The sequence below is a fragment of the Bacillus rossius genome, chromosome 17 (genome assembly GCF_032445375.1).
Source record: "Bacillus rossius redtenbacheri isolate Brsri chromosome 17, Brsri_v3, whole genome shotgun sequence".
NCBI lineage: Eukaryota > Metazoa > Arthropoda > Insecta > Phasmatodea > Bacillidae > Bacillus > Bacillus rossius.
Window position 1 is genome coordinate 13,606,596 of NC_086344.1, and position 22,614 is coordinate 13,629,209.

The 22,614-nt window shown below is 38.5% G+C and overlaps 1 protein-coding gene across 1 annotated transcript; it reads right to left on the reverse strand.

Moving 5' to 3' along the window:
• Positions 1-12,894: 12,894 nt before the first annotated feature.
• LOC134540540 (uncharacterized) lies at positions 12,895-19,972 on the reverse strand. Its single transcript, XM_063383345.1, has 2 exons — positions 19,639-19,972; positions 12,895-13,315 (listed from the first exon to the last, which is right to left on the reverse strand). The coding sequence occupies exons 1-2, from the start codon at positions 19,654-19,656 to the stop codon at positions 13,010-13,012; spliced, it is 324 nt and encodes a 107-aa protein (XP_063239415.1). The 5' UTR covers positions 19,657-19,972; the 3' UTR covers positions 12,895-13,009.
• Positions 19,973-22,614: the final 2,642 nt, after the last annotated feature.

Here is a 22,614-nt window from a genome sequence, read left to right on the forward strand (position 1 = left end):
TTTTCGTTATGCCCACCATCTTGGATTCTAGAATGTTCGACTTTTCGTTATGCATGCCATATTGGATGTTTATGACATCATCGTTGCACTTTTCGTTACGCCCACCATCTTGGATTATCGAACTTTGAAATATTAGTTATGGCCACCATCTTGAAAAGTTATTTTTTTTATAATAGAAAATTGGCAAAAAAATTTAATTTAATCAAATTTTAATAAAAATAATGTCCACAATATTGAAAATTGGCCGCCATATTGAAAATCTGTAAATATTATCCATTTTCAATGGGAAAATTCTAAAAATTATAAACATTCATTTGATTAAATTTAAATACAATGTACTTGCGACATGGAGTCATCAGTTTGAATCCGACAAGAAAATTAAATTAAAAATGGGACGGATCCTTCCTCCACGGAAGCCACCAGCAGACTGACCTCCAACCACTAATGCCAAGGCAGATATTATGCCAGCCAGTATGATGTCATGGCAGCCATCTTGGTTCCAGACATCCTGTTGATGTCTGGTGGAGGTTACCGTCTAATTTTCGTCTGCTGGAGGGAGCTGTGGTCATATTACCCACTATAATGCATTTGTATTTATTACTGGAGCGTCTGCCATCTTGTCAGCCATATTGGCAGCCATATTGAAATTCTGTAAATTTGAAGCTATAATTTCGGGAAAAATTCCAAAAATCATTTTAAAAAAATAATTTGTTAAAATCATAATTGATTCTATCATATCCGTCCTTGGTTCTATCCTTGTTTGATGCAATAAAATATAATTGAATTAAAATTACCAAAAAATGACACTTATGAGAAAAAAAAGCATAATAATAAATAAAAAATTATTTCAGAAATTCTACGAGCACACAAAAAAAAAAAAAAAGAAACATATTATAAGCGTTTCTCGATATCTACAGTCTTCTTATAAGGCGAAACGAGTACTTTACATGCCTTGACATGTGTTTTCAGGGCGGGTTATTTTTCAAGTATTCACTCACCTACATATTCTGGCATGACAGTATTCGTCACTTAAAAAAAGAAAGTTAAAGTAGTTAAAGTAATATGAAAGCTTCCAAACCACTCCGATAACTCATCATGAAACAGTCCGGCCGTGTTAAGTGGAGCGATAACTTGACTAACAGCCGCGTAGCGCGGGAACATACACTGTAAAAAAATATATATATTGTTCACTTGTACACAAAATGTACGTGGCAGCATAGTCTTTGCCGATGTCAGTGTAATTTATTTACACCTGCATATATTGGTGCAGTTTTACTCTTGTGCGCTTGTGTAAATAAAAAGCACTATATGAAGTGTAAAAGCACAAATTAAATTATTTGGTATGTGTGCCATAGCCGTTGGCGTATTTTTTTTTACCCCTTGGTGTATAGCTAAATTTACCTATGTACACATGCGTAAACCCATGGGCCTCTCTGGTAAGTAAATTTAGGGGGGGGGGAAGGGGGGGGGGACAATGGATGTAAATATATTTGGCGAATAGAAGTAAAAATATCCAAATAGAATGTATTGTATGTAATGTAATGATAATAATAGTAACAATGTAATGATAATAATAGTAACAATGTAATGATAATAAAGTTAGATAAAAACCATGCCTTGTCGCTTATGTTAGGTACTTATTTATTCTGTGATGCAGTGTTCAAAGTTTACCTCAAACAGAATAGAAACTTGTAATGAATCGAAACAGCATATAAATTTGTCCCTGTATCCCGTCCCTTTGTCCCCTCCACAAGAAATTTTTGGAGGGGACATGTCCCCCCCCCCCCCCCCCCCCCCCGCCAAAGAGGCCCATGGAACCAACCACTAATTTTACCGCATATTTTCGTACATTCACACAAGGAATGAACATGAGAATTTCTACTTCTTCCAAAAAAAAAATTAGCTTTTTGCTGTTAATCTGTGCTTTAGAGAGATGTTTAATTTTATCACATTTTAAGAATCAAGTATAATATCTTAACAATGCGAACTCGCTAGTGGGGTACCGAACAGACGGTATATTATTTAACAGCCTAGCGACCATCGTACACACTGATACATCACGAAGCAATGGGGAATACCACTTTCATAAAGACGAGTTCAACTAGTGCTACAGAAGAAATTACATCCTGTAAATGAAATGGGTTTTCACCAATACGTATATACACATAAATATACTATTGCAGCTACTTAGCTTTTTTTTAAACTAATAAATTAAAAAAAACAGGCTTTTACAACGACTTGAAGTGTATACACACTTCAAGTCGTTGTAAAAGCCTGTGCAACTACAGTGGACATAAGATTTATTTAAAATTTGTTGCATGAGTAATTCTACATTTGTGTCCATTATAACATTTAAATACGGTACGTTATTTTATATTGTATTTAAACTTAAATGTGTAGTTTTTTTTATATAGAAATACTTGTGCAAAATTATGCACATTGTAGGCATATGTTTTCAAAAAAAAAACCACACGGTGAAATTTTAAAATGACTAAAGTTTTGTAAGTGTAACTTGACGAGTGATTTTCGCAGGTAGATGGTGGGTAGACAGTGCAGTGCAGTATTTTGCACGATAGTGGTAATGTCAGCTGTACACTTAAGGCCCCTCACACACGATCAGTTCAGCGCCCAGTTAGGACCGAGCAGTCAGCACTGTCAGTTTCGACTGGACTGAGGCCCTCTGCACACATGTTCAGTCTTGTGGTTGCTGTTGCTGTTGGACGTATCGTTTCATCGTAGAATATGGAAGAAACTTTGGATGTTGCAGTTTCAGTTGCACTTTCAGTTAGAAAAAGAAATTTAAAAAAATTGGTTATCTGTAAAGTCCGTTTACGGACGTTAGTTTAACGTGACAAGGTCATAACAAAACATTGATGAAATGATTGCATACTTTCATGAATAAAATTAAATAATTTTTTATTTTAATAATAAAAGATTAAATACTTGAAATTATACTAATAATCCGATTTTTAAAATGCAAGAATAATTAACCTTTATTGCCGAAATTTTTGTTGTAATAAGCAATGAAAACCACATTAACTTTTCACTTCACTTTATAAACAGTCGACGAAACAGTTCACGTGTAGATGACTTGTAATTAATTTTAAAAACTGGCGTTCAACTTTAAAGTTTAAATATAATTATGAACAAGTTTTCATATAAATAAAGTGTAATCAAATATCCATCATCAATTATATGAATCACATAATTTTTTAGTCAATTGTAACATAACCTATTATTACTGCACTCGCCGACAGCGTAACGGAACACAGCGTAACGGAACAATGAGCGTAACGGGACACAGCGTAACGGAACAATGTGCGTAACGGGACACTTTTTCGTGCGTGCAGCCGGCGTTCATCGATTTATTAGACGTCACGTCAAAAACAAAGAGTATAAACAAAGATGTCTGCCACTACACTCGACTGATGGACTGATTGTTCGGACTGGCGAGATGCTGTCCACACACACAACGACAGTTCGGACTGAGGTCTCCCGAGACCACAGTCCGATTTTATGGGAAGCCATCATCAGTTCTAATTGATCAGTCCACAAACAGCAATAGCACAACTGACTTCATTCTCAGAGATGGCCTGCATGGATACGGTTTTACGGGAGAGGCGAAAATAAAAACTGCATCAGCAGGAAGCAGCGTGCATTCGCCAAAGGTGCTTCAACAATAGACGTGTTTCGAACAGGAATATCTTCATACGTCTATGCTGGAATTACAATGCCCCGACGGGTCCGACACGACAGGCCCGATAAACTGTGGTGCAGCATCTCAGCACGACAGATTTAAAAGCGTAGGGTCACAATACCACGGCAAAAATAACCCGACGATTTTCAATTTGGCCTTCGGCATATCGTGCCAAGCTAAATACTTCAATTAAAATGCATTATAGAATGCGCTATAAACATAGTAGGCTCTTTTATTTATTTAGTTAACTTACCATCAACTTCCTCTCCCGAAAAACTATTTGCTATCTCAGTCCATGCTTTTTCTTTTTTTGGCTGGTTTATGTAGTCCTTCAGACCAATATAATCCTAAATAGCATGAGCTTGGACTTTATTAATTAGAAGTTCTTCGCTGAACTCGTCCATTCTTAAATCCAATCTTCACGATTCTAAAATAATGTCTTTAACCATAAACACGATAATATCTGTTTATGTTTATACAAACAGACTAAGGCAAGCTACAAATTTTTCAATTCACCCACACGTAAAACGAAATTTCACTTTTCAGCAAAAAGATTTACCAATTAGGTAAATATTTTTGAAATTTTGTTCTGTACCGTTTCCTTTCCGTTGCCGTTTTCTTTTCTGTCGGGAGCCTGACACGACGAAATTAGAAATAGAATCTATTCCTTGCGGGCCGTCGGGTGCGTATTTTGTCGGGCTGACGTCACGGCCAGCTTGTATTTCATTGGCTATTGAACTTGTCGGGCCTGTCTATTTTTTTTTCCTAACCTAAGTTTAAAACTAAGTGTATTGGGAGGGGTCCGGGTTAGGGAGAGACTCTAAGTGCGTCTCAGGCCGAAGCCTATACGCTCTAATCATGCAGGGGGTACCATGCAGAAAAGGGAACATGCATATGTGCTAAGGAGGGGGATTGGCCAGCCATGGCAGCAATTGGCGCCATGACTAACTCCCCTCACTTGACTATTCTAGACTATACTAGATAAGTTGGGCCCAGGTAAAACCTGCATAGACACAGGGAAAACCCTGGGCACTGACATGCGGGATGCAAAAATTCATGCATTAATTTCATGCTGGTTGGTTACGGGAGTAGAAGGATGGCTCAGGAAGAAGAGTTGGAAGAGTAGAAAATGTCTACTAAGCAAGGGCGGGCACTTGGACATTTCTGTCCGCATTTTAATTTTGGTAGGACTGGTTTTTAGGGGGCGACTTTCGTCGTTTCCCGCCAGGCTGCCAGCCAGCCAGGTTAGCTGAAAGAGAAGTGCATTATTACAGCTGTAATTTTATGACCGCAGCTCCCAGGTTGCCCCAGCTGCCACGGTCATGCATGCCCGACACATTGTGCTGCCAGCCTGGGCATGTCAATCATCGGCTAGTCCAATGTTGCTTATTTGCACCGCAGGACGTGGTCAGGCACATGGTCAGACACCTATTATTCAATAGTGAGGCTGCTCACTGAATATATTTTAATCTAAGGGTCAGTCAGGACACATGTGTGTAGTTCATTAGGGCCCCGCTGGGCCAAAACGCGACTGGATTCAGCGAGCGGCGCAACGAGTGTACTGGGGTTGTGGGGGCCTTAATTCCGACACATGATGCTGCCAGCCTGGGCATGTCGATCATTGGCTAGTCCAATGTTGCATATTTGCACCGCAGGACGTGGTCAGGCACACGGTCGGAATCCTATTAATTAATACTTAATATTATACTTAAAATAGTATGTAATATACCACCCAGCTGCACCCACCATTGCTGCAGCATTCCACTCGTTGGCAAGGTCAGCTTCAACAGTGTGTATTTGCCGGGCCTGTCTGTCGGGGCATTGTGATTCCAGCTTATCCAGCGACTGCCCAAAACTGCAAGTTTCGCATCACGGAAGCCCCTGAGGACCGCTACTGTTTCTTACTTGGTTACGGTCCCGTTCTATGCCACTTTTGTTTTATATTTACGTTCCGCACGGTTAAACGTTCCGATTTTTTGTGTGACTGAACTTTCACAAGATGGAAAAAAATATACATCATCTACTTTTAGCATGATTAGCTGGCAAAATTGCATTTTTATCGTGTTTTTATAGTGCAGTATGGGTAAAGAGAATGAAATGGAATATAAAACTGGAACATTTTAGGTTTAAAGTCAATTTCACTGGCTGCTATGTGATATGGTTTAAGTTATTTCCGGAAAAAAATATTTACTTTCACCTGGATTTTTTTTTAATGATTTTAAAAGGCTAAATACAAAAATGGGTAACGGTTAAAAAAAAAAAAAAAAAAAAAGTGCCTTGCGCAAGGCTAGAAACTGGCTCCACCGCATTCTAGCGGACGTTTGGCAACCATCGATACAATTGTTACGACAAATATCCTAGAGATAGCAGCACCATCGAATGAATTAAATGGTGTTATTCTAATTTTCTCAAGTACTTTTGAAGTTGCGATTATTTCTTGCCATTACCATTAAAGCGTACAGCGTACATAATGTATTCCAGGATGGTTTCGCTATCATAAAGTCTCTTTTTATCGTACACCAACACGCTCGGTACGCCCCTCGGTGATCAAAACAGTGACTATGTACGAGTTTAGGGGGTGCATCACATTAATCACTGATTAACTTAAGACTTTTTCAATTGTTTAACTTTCACGAAATGAAATATATATACAGCGCATACGTTTTTTCATAATCAGCTGCCAAATTACATTTTGTAAGTTTTTGGGTTGTACAAATAAGGAGAATTTAATTTATTGCAGAACTAAAACTTTTTAGTTTTAAGTGCAATGCCAGTGGCTACTTCATGATATGGTTTGCATTTCTATAAAAAAAAACCTCATTTCATGTTTCTTGGCTGTCAAAATCGTAACAAATGTGAGAAATTTGAAATGCCAGGTAAAATTAATTAATATTTTCTGAAGAAAAAAAAATTCAAACCATTTCTTGACCAGACCCCTTTAGAGCCTTGAGCGGTCATGCGTAATTATTGGGATGACGTTAGTTCAAGGCTGAAAAGCTATTACGCAACCGTGCGGAAAACTTACAACCGTTCGCACGAGTCAGTTCCCTACCAATTGGGTGATCAAGTATTAGTCGAAACTCACTTTTTAAGCAAAGCCAGTGAAAAATCTTCTAGTAAATTGTGTACCAAATATAAGGGACCTTATAGTATAGTAAAATTCCTAACTCCTATCACCTTGTTATTGAGTGATGAAGACCAATGAGTTAATTTCAAGGTACACGTCAGCAATACCAAAGCTTTTATACCAGCTTGCCAAAACAATACCGATTAATAGGGACACCATGTTTATTATTATTTTTTTTTGTAAGAACGTTTCATGTAGATGTTTACTTGTATATTTATAAAGGATTTGTTGTTCTATTTATTTACTAGGAGTGTCGAATATGCGCTGTATATTATGCTTAGAGCTGTATAGTTGTATTGTTAGATAGTTTCTTAGTATAGATTAGTTAAGATTGTTGGTTCCCTTGAACACTGAAGTTCCGCGGGTTCATGACGTCATAGTGCGACGGTAAAATTTCTATCTATTGTACTAGCTGAGTGTGGTGTTTTGTTTGGGTTCGGCCAACCAAGGGAAGACACTTCACCGAGTGGACTGGGATTATCGTGCGGGGGGAGGGGGGAGGATGTTGCGGTGTGTACGACCGGGGGGAAGCCTAAGATGTACATAAAGTTCTGCCATTCCCGATTACACCCGAACAATTCACCTTCGGCCAACCTCGGGTTTATTTATACATATATTTATATTTCTCTTTTTATTTCGATGTAGCTATACTAACCTAACTAACCGTCCTTAGTGTTTTAAAGTGTTTTAATGTAGCTAACCTAACCGACCACTTTTTAATATTTGAATTCATTTTTTTCCTGCGCAAAAATAAAACAAATCCTTAAAGTGGGCCGAAGGTGAATATTCGGGCGTGCTCGGGCAGGGACAGAGCTTGATGCACATCTTAGGTCTCCCACGACCGAGACGTCTGAGCCTCGTGCGGCCTCGCCTAGTGTAAGTGGTGCCGCAGTGGGTCAGTCGACTGCCGCGGTGTATTAGCCCGCGCACGCTTATAGCGGCACTGCACGCCTGCCTGAGTCTTCTACCATGTCGAGCGGCCCAGCGGTCGCCCATGGGCGTCGCAACCGGGGGGGGGGGGGGGGGGGGGGGAGAGAGAGAGAGAGAGATGGTACGCCCCCCCCCCCCCCCCAATAATAAAAGTCTTCGATTTCGTCCCCTCCAATAATATATTTAGTTTCGTAGTTATATTAAAAATATGATTTCTGTGATACAACCCATACGTTGCGCATGGTGCATTTAGTCCAATCGTGGTAATGTGAGCCCTGTGTTTTTTTACAAATTTGTTCTCTGAAAAATTTTTTTTATAAAAAATTAATTATATATTGCAATCAACTATAATTAGAATATTTAGGAAAGAAAAATGCCTAAAAACCACCTTTTTTGCACCTTCAAACACCAATTTTTCCCGGGGGTCTTTTTTCCCAGGGGATGGATATTCCTCAACAACTAAATCAATTGCAATTCCCCCCCAAAAAAATATATATACTTGCGACGCCCATGCGTCGCCACAGGACTTCGTCGCCGTTGGTGGTCTCTAAAGCCAGCACACGAGTGGTATCCCTGTTCACCACGGACTCCAACGGCTGCGATAATAAAGGCAAGTATGTACTGGGAAGTCTGAGGAGCAGGATCAGCCCGTGTCCACCGTTGTGTTCTGACGTCTACAACTACACGCGCGCTTAAAGAACTGGGACGGTGTGTTCGCTCTTTGAATATATATACTGTATAGAAGTCGCCAGCCCAGGTTAAAATTTCTAATACGGTTTTGAGGTAGTTGGTTAATTCACCGCCGCAATCGCCACCATCTCTAGGGCATCGACTTGTGGTGGTCCCTAGCGGACAAGTGTCGAACTCTTCAAACACCCCTTCCCCCTCCCGTTGAACGACCTTGAGCTGCAGCGAATGATGGGTGGAGGGTGCGGGGAATGACAGCGGGCGACAGCGCTGCGCTCTAACGTGTAAATAACAACTAAGACGATACAGGGCGTTACGGCAGCGCACTGCAGCGGTGAAATTCCCAAGCTGCTCATCATACGCTTATGAAAAACGTAGAGTAAATCCTATCCGCTCGCGACTTCTATACAGTATATATATTCAAAGGTTCGCTGGTCTCTCTCTCTCTCTCTCTCTCTCTCCCCCCTCCCTTTTTGGAAACAGTCAAACAGTGACATTAATGAATCGTACACAGGGAATGATACCTCATGAGGACAATGAACAGTGACGTATTGGAGACTCGATAGTATCTCGTAGGAGTCAGTAATTAATATGTTAAGTGTGTGTGCCTGCTCCCGTTTCCATAACAAATGTAGCGTTTTTGAAAGTGACATAGTTATCCACCTGCCTCTCTGTCACCTTCCTTTTCCTTAATTCAATGTTGCGTGTTAGCTCAGGCTAACACCCCGCCCCCCCCCCCCCCCCCACAACAGTATATAGTTTTAATTTCGTGAAAGTTAAACAATTGAAATGTCTACAAGTTTATCTGTAATTACTGTAAATATAAAATCTTGACCTGGAATTGGAGGCACGCCCGTAAGGACACCAGACGTGGGTTTGCCATCTGTACGAAATCAACGGGAAAGTGAGCTCTGCGCATACGTGGTTGAGAAATGCCAACTTCAAAAATTAAGTTTTAAATATAAATAAAATAATTTTACAAACGTTCTTAGTTCAGAATTTATGGAAACGGTGTATTGAGTATATTTGCACATGTGCAGGCGTGAGCTAGTGTGTATATATTTTTTTGTAATTAAAACTGAAGTTATGATTTTCAACGCTCATACTTTGCGACTGTGAAGTTTTAATATATGAAACATAAGATAAACCATTTTAACATAATGTTTTGGATGTCCAAATATTAAAAAAAAGATAATCTGAAACATTTATGGCGAACATTCCCAGGAATGAGCAACCACAAAAAAAAATCAAGGTTGCCATCATAAGGTCAAAGTTCAAGGTCAAGTTCAAAGGTCAAGGTCAATGTCAAAGCCAACAGACAAGGTCAAAGGTCTAGTGAACAAAAATTAAACTAACATGGTGGTAGCTTACTCGAGCAGACGAAAACAAGATGGTGACCTCCAGCAGACGAAAACAAGATGGCGGACGTAATGTTATAGGTACTAGTTGTCGATATATACCTTGGCATTAGTGGTGGGAGGTCCGTCTGCCAGTGGATTCTGTGGAGGAAGGATCTGTCGTAATTTTTTTTGTCCTCGCCGGGTTAGAACAGAGGACGTAAGTGCGTGTTTTAAATAATATTTTATTAAAATTTGGTTGATTACATTTTGTATAAATTAAAAAAAAAAATCCAGATTTTCTAGCATAATAATTACAGATTTTCAAGATGGCAGCCGTAACGAAAATTACAACGGTGGCGTCATAATTCAAAATGACGGAATGTAAAACAAAATGGTGCAAATCAAAATGGCGGGTCCAATATTGCCACCGTGACGTCACAAATCCAAGATGGCGGTCGGAGGAAAAAAATGTCAATAATCATCAATCCACAGCCAGAAGCCATGCGCCGGAGCCCCATTTGTACACTCCTGCCACGGTTATGGTTACAGTATTTGATTATTTTTTTTAACTGTGGGGTTTGAAAAGTTATTCAGAGCGATCACAAAGTCCCGTTACCCACGGTGTATCACGAAGATGACAATGAATTGTTGTTTCTCATTGTTGCAGGTGCTGATGTACGTCTAAATCACGGCTAATGAGTAGAGACCTGCCAAATGCGCGGATTCATTTCGTGTCATGCTAAAATTCAAATAATTATACCCTAGCGCTGCTTCTACCACTGGTTCACTGTTAATCTGGAGTAATGAGGGCCAATTAGAGACCCTCACTCATAGAAGTGTCGAATCACAGGTCACCCAGTCGAGACGACTCACAAGTCAGCAGCCAATGAACAGGTGGCACTTGCCCGAGTGTGTAGAGTGTAGTAGAGTCTATCCTGGAGGTCATTGAACCCGCGAATTTTTCCGGTCTCTACTAATGAGTCCATTTACACCATGGAGGAACGTATCGTAATGAGCACGCGACCCCATACAGGAAAATCAATCAGAGATATTCAGCTTGATTTCACTGTAAGGTTTCAGAAACACTTCCTCTCCAAAACCAGCAACTGGTTTCATGGAAGATAATCCCGGTTCAGGACGAACACCAACATGACTAGAAAAGTGTTTAGGTTCGCCCAAAAAAAAAAAGTCCATTCGTAAGCGATCACAGGAACTGGGTGTTCCATAATCAACGTTGCAAAAAAAACATACGACGAAGGATATTCAGTTAAAGGCGTTCAAACATTCGCTTGTAAACAAATTGAGTGATGGTAATATGAAAGAAAAAAAAAAGCAGCAGGCTTGTGGGCGAATGCTCGCTGTCTTAACAACTCTTCCTTCAAGGGGGACATGTTTTTTTTTCTTCTCGGACGAGTGTGCGATATATCGCAGCGCAAAAGCCAGATGCGTTCAATTCCTGGAGTAAAGAAACCCTCAACATCTTTGTGAATAGCTTGAACATAATTGAACCACACGTAGGTACATATTTCCTTGACAGTGTTGTGAATCAGATTACGTGTAGGAACGTGTTACGTGATTACGTTTATTCCGTATCTGCAAGATTGGGGACAGCTGTGTACCGTTCCAGCAGGATGGAGCACCAGCCCATCATGGTGTGGTCTCACGTAGACACTTCCATAGCGAACTCGGGTAAATCAGACAGTGTTTAATAATCCTTCAAATATCAAAAAGAACGAAACACAGATCTCGTTTGGATTGAATACTTGTTTTAACCACTTATGCGTTAAAATTTGTTTAAAACTCCCCTCAGGCGACAGTATTATAAGGTAGGAAAACAATCCATTTACAATAAAAAAAAAAAAAAAAAACAATATTGGTTGTCTGTAAAGTCGGTTTACGGACGATAGTTTAACGTGACGTCATAACAAAACAATGATGAAATGATTACATAGTTTTATGAATAAAATTGAATCATTTTTATTGAATTATCACTATTTCGTATGGATACAAAGAAGGAGTGAAATGAAATCTACAATTTAATTCATAAATTTACTTTAATTTGCACTCATTAATTCAAATATATTTATTACTTTAACGAAGAGATTATTTTAACTATAACTTTTATACATGTTTGCTATTTAACTTCTTCCAATCTGTGTTATTCTGTTAAGGATAGGACGATGATAGGAAAAGTAGGAAACGAATGGGAGTGTTTCAAATTTAATGTGCCTCGAAAAAAGTAAAAATCGATGGTTGTTCCAATCGAGTGGAAGAGAGATAGATGCGACGCAAGCGTACAATGAGCGTAACGGGACAATGTGAGTAACGGGACACTTTTTCGTGCGTACAGTCGGAGTTCATCGATTTATTAGACGTTGTCACGTCAATAACGAAACACAGATCTCGTTTGGATTTCCTATTTATTTTAACCACTAAAGCGTTAAAATTTGTTTGAAACTCCCCTCTCGGGCGACAGTATTATAAGGTAGGAGAACAAACCATTTACAATTTAAAACATTATTTACATATTTGTAACCCTCTAAATTCATAGTTAAAGGTTTTAATTATTCATAAAATAAAGCACACCAGATCAGATTGAATGTGTTTATAATAGTTTAGCAGTTCACCTGTAGAGAACAAAGTAATATTATTTATAACTATTTGTCAATCCAACCAGTATGTTTAAAATCTCATTATAGTGGGTGATTTTTGAAATGCAAACTATTCAGAGGAAAATATATATTTAATTTAATAATAAAAAAAACAGGGTTAGGAGAAACTACAAATTCAAAATAATTCGAGTCACCAAAATTCATAGTGTTATTTATCGTTAAAATAAGTATTTTTTTAGTACAAATTAAAGGAAAGTGTGAGCTGGTACGTGGCAGTATGTCAGAGTGCATGGCCCACCTATATTCCATCTGCGCCGCCACAGAGCAGTTCGCCTGTAGAGAACATGGTAATATTATTTACAACTATTTGTCAATACAACCAGTATGTTTAAAATCTCATTAAAGTGGGTGCTTTTGAAATGCAAACTATTCAGAGAAAAATATATATTTAATTTAATAAAAAAAAAAACAGGTTTAGGAGAAACTACAAATGCAGAATAATTCGAGTCACCAAAATTCATAGTGTTATTTATCGTTAAAATAAGTATTTTTTTTAGTACAAATTAAAGCGAAGTGTGAGCTGGTATGTGGCAGTATGTCAGAGCGCACGGTCCGCCTATGTTCCATCTGCACCGTCACAGACCGGGGTTTCACGGCGGGCTGAGGCAGCTGCGCTGATGTTGTTGGCCAGGTTGAGGATCAGGCGCATCTTCCCTTTCAGCTGCCGCGACATCTGGCGCGCCTCTTCCGTCTTCCGCTCCAAGGAGGACAGCTGCGACTCGAGCCCTACGAACCGCGACAGCAGCTGCTTCTCCAAGTCCGAGCGAGTCTCGTCGTTCGAGAAGAGTCGATGTTCCAGTTGCGCTCGCAATCTATCGACTTCTCGCTGCAGACTGGAGTTCTCGTCTCGCGGCGCTCCCGTCTGGTCGACACGCCGGGACATGGAGAATTTAACTTGCAGAAGTATTGCTAGGAGCTTTCATTACGGGAAGCCTAAGATGCACATAAACTTCTGCCATTCCCGATTGCACCCGAACAATTCACCTTCGGCCAACCTCGGGTTTATATATATATATATATATATATATTTATTTATCTGTTTATTTTAATGTAGCTATACTAACCTAACCAACCGCCCATAGTGTTTTAAAGTGTTTTAACGTAGCCAACATAACCGACCACTTTTTAATATTTGAATTCATTTTTTTCCCGCGCAAGAATAAAACAAATCCCCGAAGTTGGCCGAAGGTGAATTTATCGGGTGTAATCGGGAATGGCAAAACTTTATGTGCATCTTAGGTCTCCCTTTCATTACGGTCAGACACATTTCAAGTAAAGTTTACGTAAAAAAAAAAAGGGGGGGGGGGGGGGAGATTGTCTGTAAAGGCGGTTTACGGACGATAATTTTACTTGATAACGTCATAAGAAAACATTTATGAAAAATTGCATAACTACTCTTAAATTTTCAAATATTATTTACAGTTTTTTTTTGCAAATTTAATTTAAATAATTTATTTGAAATATAATCACGAACAATTAGTTTTAATAAACCGCCATAACCTGTTTGATATTATAGAAAATTGACTCGAACGGTGGTTGGCTGGTTCTTGCACGCTCGGCTCAGGCGGAACGTGACAATGAGTCATGCTATTTCGAGCGTGCATCGATTTATAAGACGTTATCGCGTCGAAAAAAAAATGTATTCGCTTGGCTTCTGGGTTGTAGCCGCGACGAAAGGCGAAGATTTAACCGACGTTTCGGCCGACCTTGCAGTCCCCATCCTCAGGAAAACATATTTACCTACTGAGGTTATTGACAAGTTCTACTGCCTTGTCAATACTTTCGCCAAACCAACAGGCCAACCAGAAGTAAGGAAGGTTCCGATTGGCCCACGGCTGCAGCCAATCGGGAAACACTCACCCCCCCCCCCCCCAGGCGAAGAGTGTTAAAAAGGGCAGGAGAACTTGCTGATGATGGTGACTGCACCGTCGACCGAAACGTCGGTGACATCTTCTACCTTCTGTTGGTTACAAACCCGAAGCCGAGCAACTCTAGACAATGGCCGCGAGAGCCTGCAATCTTCAGTAGAAAAATAAGTCGGTAAAGTCGGTTACGGACGATAGTTTAACTTGACGTCATAACAAAACATTGATGAAATGATTGCATACTTTTATGAATAAAATTGAATCATTTTTATTGAATTATCACTATTTTGTATGGATACAAAGAAGGAGTGAAATGAAATCTACAATTTAATTGATAAATTTACTTTTATTTGCACTCATTAATTCAAATATGATTATTACTTTAACGAAGAGATTATTTTAACTATAAGTTTTACACATGTTTGCTATTTAACTTCTTCCAATCTGTGTTATTCTGTTAAGGATAGGACGATGATAGGAAAAGTAGGAAACGAATGGGAGTGTTTCAAGTTTAATGTGCCTCGATAAAGTCAAATCGATGGTTGTTCCAATCGAGTGGAAGAGAGATAGATGCGGCGCAAGCGTACAATGAGCGTAACGGGACACGGCGTAACGGGACAATGTGGGTAACGTTACACCTTTTCGTGCTTGCAGCCGGCGTTCATAGATTTATTAGACGTTGTAACGTTAAAAAAAAAAAAAAAGAACACTGATTGTTACTTTCAAATAAACAGTGTTAGTGCGAGCGCATAGCACATGTCGAGGGTAGTGTCACACACGTGTAGACAAGCTCTAGCAACCAGCTGTCTGGTTGGCTGTGGCTTGCCTTCTCCGGAGATCAGCGCATTGTTGACTCTAATTGAGTTCACGATGCTGCGACTACAGACCTGACAAACAGCAATAAGACAGCCGATGCGGGGAGGCGACAGATATTCCACCATTAGCAGTGGGCGCCTCCCATTTCAGGCCATAATTTTATATTTACATTAATCACCGATCAACTTTAAGACTTTTCCAATTGTTTAACTTTCACGAAATGAAAAATATATACAGCGCACACGTTTTGAATAATTAGTTGCCAAAGTTACATTAGTTACCGTTTTTAATTTGTACAAATAAGGAGAATTTATTTCATCGCAGAACTGAAACTTTTTAGGTTTAACTGCAATGCCACAGGCTACATCATGATATGGTTTGCATTTATATCACAAAAACTCAGTTCATGTTTCTTGGCTGTCAAAATCGTAACAAATTTGAGAATTTGGAAATGCCAGGTAAAATTAATTAATATTTTCTGAAAGAAATTCAAACCATTTCTTGAAGTGGCCAGTGGCATTGCAGTTAAACCTAAAAAGTTTCAGTTCTGCAATAAATTAAATTTTCCTAATTTGTACAACCCAAAAACGTTAAAAATGTAACTTTGGCAGCTAATTATGCAAAATATATGCGCTGTATATATTTTTCATTTCGTGAAAGTTAAACAATAGAAAAAATCTAAAAGTTCATCTGTAATTACTGTAAATATAAAATCTTGACCTGAAATTGGAGGCACCCCCTTTTAACAACGGTCGTCTTCCAAACGGGAAGATCGTCTTACGTCTCTACCACTGACTGCCCGAAACTGGTAGTTTCACACCATGAAGGTTGACGTACACCCGGTGGCGGTCCTACAACCTGGCTGAACAACGGAGCATTTACTTTTGCGAGGCCCTGATATTTTGAAGAGTGGTTTTTACCGAGGATGAAGGAGTTTAGAATAGTTCCCACAGGGCCGCCCGAAAATATTTGAAAAATAAAAAAAACATTTTCAAACCATCCGGAAACTTAAATTTCGACGATGGTTTCGCTAGTTTATTTATATCTTAAAAATACATAAATGAACAACGATGACAATAAATTTAACGTTATTTGAATCATAATAAGTGATGTTCACGTAATATAATAGATAAGATACGGTTCTACACAATTGGACGGCAAGTATTTTACTCGCAACTGCGCGTGGTTGACTCGCCTGCTTCCCGAAGTGCGTCTGAACGCCACGGCGCAGCGCTGCGATCGCGCGGTGTTGCCAAGTCTGCGGGCTGCTGTTCCCGGACATGTGTTCTTTGACACAAAAAAATGTTTGTTTTCGCGGTGGAATTTATGCCCCACAATTTCTAAACTTCCTGTATAGAGAGAAGACTATCAATGGATAGTTAAAAAATTGGTTGTCTGTAAAGTCGGTTTACGGACGATAGTTTAACGTGACGTCATAACAAAACATTGATGAAATGATTGCATACTTTTATGAATGAAATCTACAATTTAATTGATAAATTTACTTTTATCAAATATGTTTATTACTTTAACGAAGTGATTATTTTAACTATAACTTTTATACATGTTTGCTATTTAACTTCTTCCAATCTGTGTTATTCTGTTAAGGATAGGACGATGATAGGAAAAGTAGGAAACGAATGGGAGTGTTTCAAGTATAATGTGCTTCGAAAAAGTCAAATCGATGGTTGTTCCAATCGAGTGGAAGAGAGATAGATGCGGCGCAAGCGTACAATGAGCGTAACGGGACAATGTGCGTTACGGGACAATGTGCGTTACGGGACAATGTGCGTTACGGGACACTTTTTCGGCGTGCAGCCGGCGTTCATCGATTTATTAGACGTCACATAAAAAAAAACCCTTGCAAATGCAATATCAAACATGGCGGATGAAGCGAAGCCTAGGACTCTACGCGAGGACCTGATAAACTCTACACGCAAACAACTTAGGCCGTGTTTATAAACTGCGCAATACGCAAGTACTGGCACATATTCAACTTCTTGCATTTCGGCTCACAGTTCTGAAAACTTTCAAAGGTGCACGCTTAATGTGGTATATGTATACGGCTGTGATTCTCTTCTCATCAAACGCATCGCATTTCACTTATTAAACTATCGCACGGTGAACGCAAATGTTGCTCTTAATTCAAATTATAAATACGTTTTCGCGAGAGAAAAAAATGATTACACAAAGATGCCTGATGGCATGAAGCGGAAAGTTTCTTCTAGTTTTTCAGTTTCAAGATGTTGAGTTGTTGACGTCTTGCGACTTGCCTGTCTAAAAACCATCTTTTTTTTTTCTCCCCTGTGTTCGTTGGGTCTTGCAATCTTGCATTGTTGCCAAGTCAACACAGCCTCAAAAGACAGTGGAAACCAACGACCTAGAGATATATAGACTGCTTATCACACTGCTTTCAGCGCCAATTGCTGCTGTCGACGGCATACTGGGGAACTACAATCCGAGCGAGAGAGACAGAGAGCTGATTTGACAGAATGGTGGGCAAAACATAGCTGTAAAATCATTGGTTCTTATGGGAGAAAGATGCAAGTTGCTAGTAAATTCCCTGAAAATGTAGGTTTTTCGCAATTTTACAGTTTTTGCGGGTAATACTTAAAGATGGAACGAGTGAAATATAATTTTAAATACAGTTTCATCGTAATGCGATGTGTAGGTACGACATTAAATGCGCTAGAAAATAGCTAACCCTTCTTCGACACAACGTTTGTGACCAATATATAGATCAGTTATTGAACCTATTAACTTAGTACACTGCCCCTTTTCTGCTGTTAACATACGTCGTCTGCTAACAAAGCACTGTTTGCCCACCATCTGTCAAATTCAAATGGAATCAAAGATGGCCTCCCACTAGCAGTCTATATATCTCTAGGTCGTTGGTGGAAACCCATTCTACAAGGCGTATCGCATCTGAAACGAAGCTTATTCAGATATTCTGTTATCTTTTCCTAACGTTAGTAAGGGAAGCATGACGCTAAAACCGCGTGTTACATATATAAGACATTTTGAATTCTTAATTTTCTTGCAGTTAAGATAATTTCTGATTTAAATAATGCATTATTGTTATTTCATTAATTAATCTATAATTGACAAATTTAGTTATTATATATTTTTCAGTGTCTTTTGTCATGTGTTTGTGTTGTCCCATTTTATTGTTGTGTTATTATTGTGTTTTGTGTATGTTATTATTTTTTTTTTGTAATATTTGTTAAGTGCCCACCTGTCAAAGGCTCTGACTGTTGTTAGGCACTCAAATAATTATAATAAATAAATAATATATATATTAGGGATTAAACTATTGTTTCGAAAACATTGTCAAAACATGTTTTGTTTGAAGCTTCGCGTAGGAACTGCGCAGCGTGAAAGAGCGTAACAACTGTTTACCCTGTTGCAGTGGGAATGCCTCGATGGAAAACCCGTGGTCACAGATCGCTCTCGTTAGTAGTTTATCTCGAGAGGTCGCCGCAGGTCGATAAGGCGCAGAATAGCTCCGAGTCGCTGCGTCACAGGCCGCGTTCCCCCCCCCCCCCTCCTCCTCCCTGGGTCCTAAAGGTCGGCAGCTGCCTCGCAACCAGGCTGTCCGGAGCCGTAACCGATTTTCAGAACCGGGCATTTCGGTAACAGTCATCAACGGAAACGAGAAATCCTGGTACTTTCGGTACTAGGTGTTTTCTTATTCTTCTTCTATTGACAGTCCGTGATTGAAGTAGTAATAAGTAGTTAGTTTTGAACGATTAAATCCAGTTTTAGTGACCAAAATTTCAACTATAAAACATTAGTGTTACAAATTTTGACGTGACTACGTCTAATAAATCGATGAACGCCGGCTGCACGCACGAAAACGTATGACTCATTGTCCCGTTACGCTCATTGTACGCATCTATCTCTCTTCCACTCAATTGGAACAACAATCGATTTGACTTTTCCGAGGCACATTAAACTTGAAACACTCCCATTCGTTTCCTACTTTTCCTATCATCGTCCAATCCTTAACAGAATAACACACATTGGAAGAAGTTAAATAGCAAACATGTACATACAAGTTATAGTTGAAATAATCTTTTCGTTAAAGTAATTCACATATTTGAATTAATGAGTGCAAATAAAAGTAAATTAACAAATTATTATAATGTAAAAAAAAACATCAGTTATCAGTCAAAATAACTGTTTTGGTGAAGTAAGTACGTAGGTATATTTTAATTTGTGACACGTTTGTTGAAAATTGTGCTATCTTTATGAATAAACAGAGTTAATAAAACAAAAGTAAGACAGCAATCTCTTGCTTTAAAAACAAAATTGACTAAACCATCCTCCTCCTCCCCCCCCCCCCTCGATAAAATCTTCTCTATATGTAGTTTTACACATGTTACATTTAAAACTACATAAACGTGCACTAATCCAGGAAACTTGCAAGTCTGGTCTGATTTAATACCTTTTACAGTATAAAGCATCACATTTCATTAATATACTACAGTATCTAGGTACTTACATTTGCAGTAGTAGTCATGTTGTATTTTTGTCTTAGTTTTGATTTTTTATTCTCGAAGCTGCAAGTGCATCAAAAGTTACCTACTTGCTTTGAAAATTTTTCTACGATAGATACTATTAATCGGAAATCTTTTGGGTACCATGCACGTAATTTGCAATACAAATGCTTGCTATTGTAGTTATTTTTAACGTCTATTAATCTTAGAATATAATTTACATGGTCAACTGTTTGTATTGTGGTTGTAATTTAATTCACTAGAATTTTGCACCATCGCTACCAAATGTGGACTACGTTACGTTTATGTTTCCATTATTTTGAAAAACTTTTATTATATGGCCATAGATAAATATGTACAAATAGGAAGTTACAGTTCAAACAAAAATACAACTTAAGTGAAGTTGCTGAAAATTGAATAATTTAATCAAATATTTATTCCAAAGAAATAACAACTCTGAAAGTTTGAGATGCTAAAAAAAACTTCTGTAAACTTTGACTCATTTGCTAAGGATGTTTAAGAATTTTTCTTTTTCATTTTATTAACTTCATAAGCTCACTTGAAATTACTATAATCACATAAGTCTTCTAGATATATAAATAATAAATTCTGATGTTCTTCTGTAAAAATTATGTGTACACTACCATAAACTGGGATGGCAACAAAAACAACAAAATCTTGGAGTAATACCGTTGTTGCTCCAAAGGCAAGCCCTGTGTTTAGGTTTAAACCCAAAATTGGGATTTACATATAATTACACGCTAAAATAGTATTAATTACCTTGCCACTACCATAATAATTATTACATATTCCAGTTTTAACTACATCTACCAGTATGATACAAAGAAGCAAGCATGAGGTCACATTAATTTTTCATAGAATAACACATGGATGTCTAATCAAAAACTCTAGTAGACTTGCATAAAACGAAAAGTTGTGTTGCAAATCTATACTAATATTATAAAGCTGAAGAGTTTGTTTGTTTGTTTGTTGGAACGCGCTAATCTCAGGAACTACTGGAAATGATTCAATTTTATTCCTAAAAGTATGCACAGGTAGATTTTATCATATAAAAGATAGAAAAATTAAAAAATTTCTTCCTCAAATAAAATAATATTTTTAATGCCTAAATGGTTTGGTTGCAAAAACCTATTACGGCTCAGTCTCAGGCCGAATATATTTCCTATTTTCTGGATCAATCATTTCATCAATGTTTTGTTATGACGTCACGTTAAACTATCGTCCGTAAACCGACTTTACAGACAACCAATTTTTTTATTTACCATTACTGTAAATGGGAGATGTGGCTTCATTTTTTTCCATTAGTATAGCCGTGCGAAGCCGGGTCGGGCAGCTAGTAAACAATATAAGTTTGCCAATATTTTGTATCACCATAATAGTTTAAACGGGAGAATAATTACTATTATTTATTGACACACCTTGTAAATATCTAGAAACTTCTCTTTCTAAGTTCAGTGCTTATGCAGCCCACATTCAGCTGTTTACAAGCACAAGAATACATAATTTTTTTCTTATTAAATCAAAGTTATAGGGGTTTGTATAAAAATTTATCCTTGGAATTAAGGGTTTGGTTCAAAATAGCTTACACTCTTCTGCACACAGATATTGCTTTTTTTTTTTTTTTTAAAATTGATTTTCCAACACAAATACCACATATTGAACGTTCAAATTTTCAAACAAACAAATGCCACCAAAAAGAGTTCTTCCTCTGCAAGTGACGACCGACGAGGGCAACTGGCCGGGAGGGTTTCCAAGGCTGCGGCCCCCCTAGCTGTCGAGGAAACAGCTCCAAGGGGGTTTGCTCATCCCTCGATGACTATTTCAAAGTGGCAATTTACAATCTGTACATGGATTATCACAAGATTTATAAAAGATAAAAGGCACAACCTTTAAAGTGGAATTCTTATTCCAAATTTAATGAAGAAGAAATATTTCACGAGACATTAAAAGTTTGCAAAACTTAAGTTTTATCAAATTGACAACTTGAAAGCTGGTTCAGCATCTGGACAATAAGGACGGTTGGAAATAATAATAAAAAAAACCTTCATGATGTACTCGCAGAAACTTTTTTACCCAGCAGAAATTTAAATTACGAATTCCACCAAACCATACCCCCAAAACTTGCACCGTAGAGCGTTCCTTCAGCACGCTGGCAGAGCGAAGACATGGCGAGGACAGTCTGTCAAGTCTGACTTCCTAGTGTCCGCAGGAAAAGTGCAAATAACATGGTTTAGAGGACGAAGTAATCGACTTGTTCAGCAAGAAGAAAATAAATATAGTTTGCTTTTTCAGATAAATATTACTATCAAATCCATAAACTAAAGTATACATAATAATTTACCTTAAAGTTTGCTTTTTATAGCAATAACAGTGTAAAATGTTATTAAGTGTGCATTTTTAGTTTGTTTTCTGTTTTAAAGTGCATATTCTTTTTTATACAGTACTAGCAGCAATACCCGGCGTTGCCTGGGCTGAACACAGGGTGATATGCTGTCCGCGAGTTAAAGCAAAATGGATAGCTCTTTATGACAGGGTGGTGGACAGAGAAATGACACACAATAGCTGTTTGTATGTCTATGACCTACAATTGTCTGTTTACCCATGGCGATCGGTTGAAAGTTTTAGAAGTTGATGCACTGCAGCGCCATTCATGGCGATTGGTCAAACGGTGTCAGAGTTTATCGATGCAATACATACCAACATGCTATTTTATGTATATAGGGCCATGCATATTTCGCAAGAAGATTCCGAGACTAGCTGAAAGTTAAAAACACTGTAGCATCGTCTGTGGTTCGTGATTGGGCGAGTTTCTTTCCAGGTGCATGACGATTGTCAAAACACCAATCACAGCAATTCGTTGCGGAAGCAAATTCGTCCTGAGTGGCTCAGCCAAGCAAGGCAACTACTTCTCTCGCAGACGGCCGCCAATCACAAAGAAGAAACCGCTGGTGGGCGTGTAC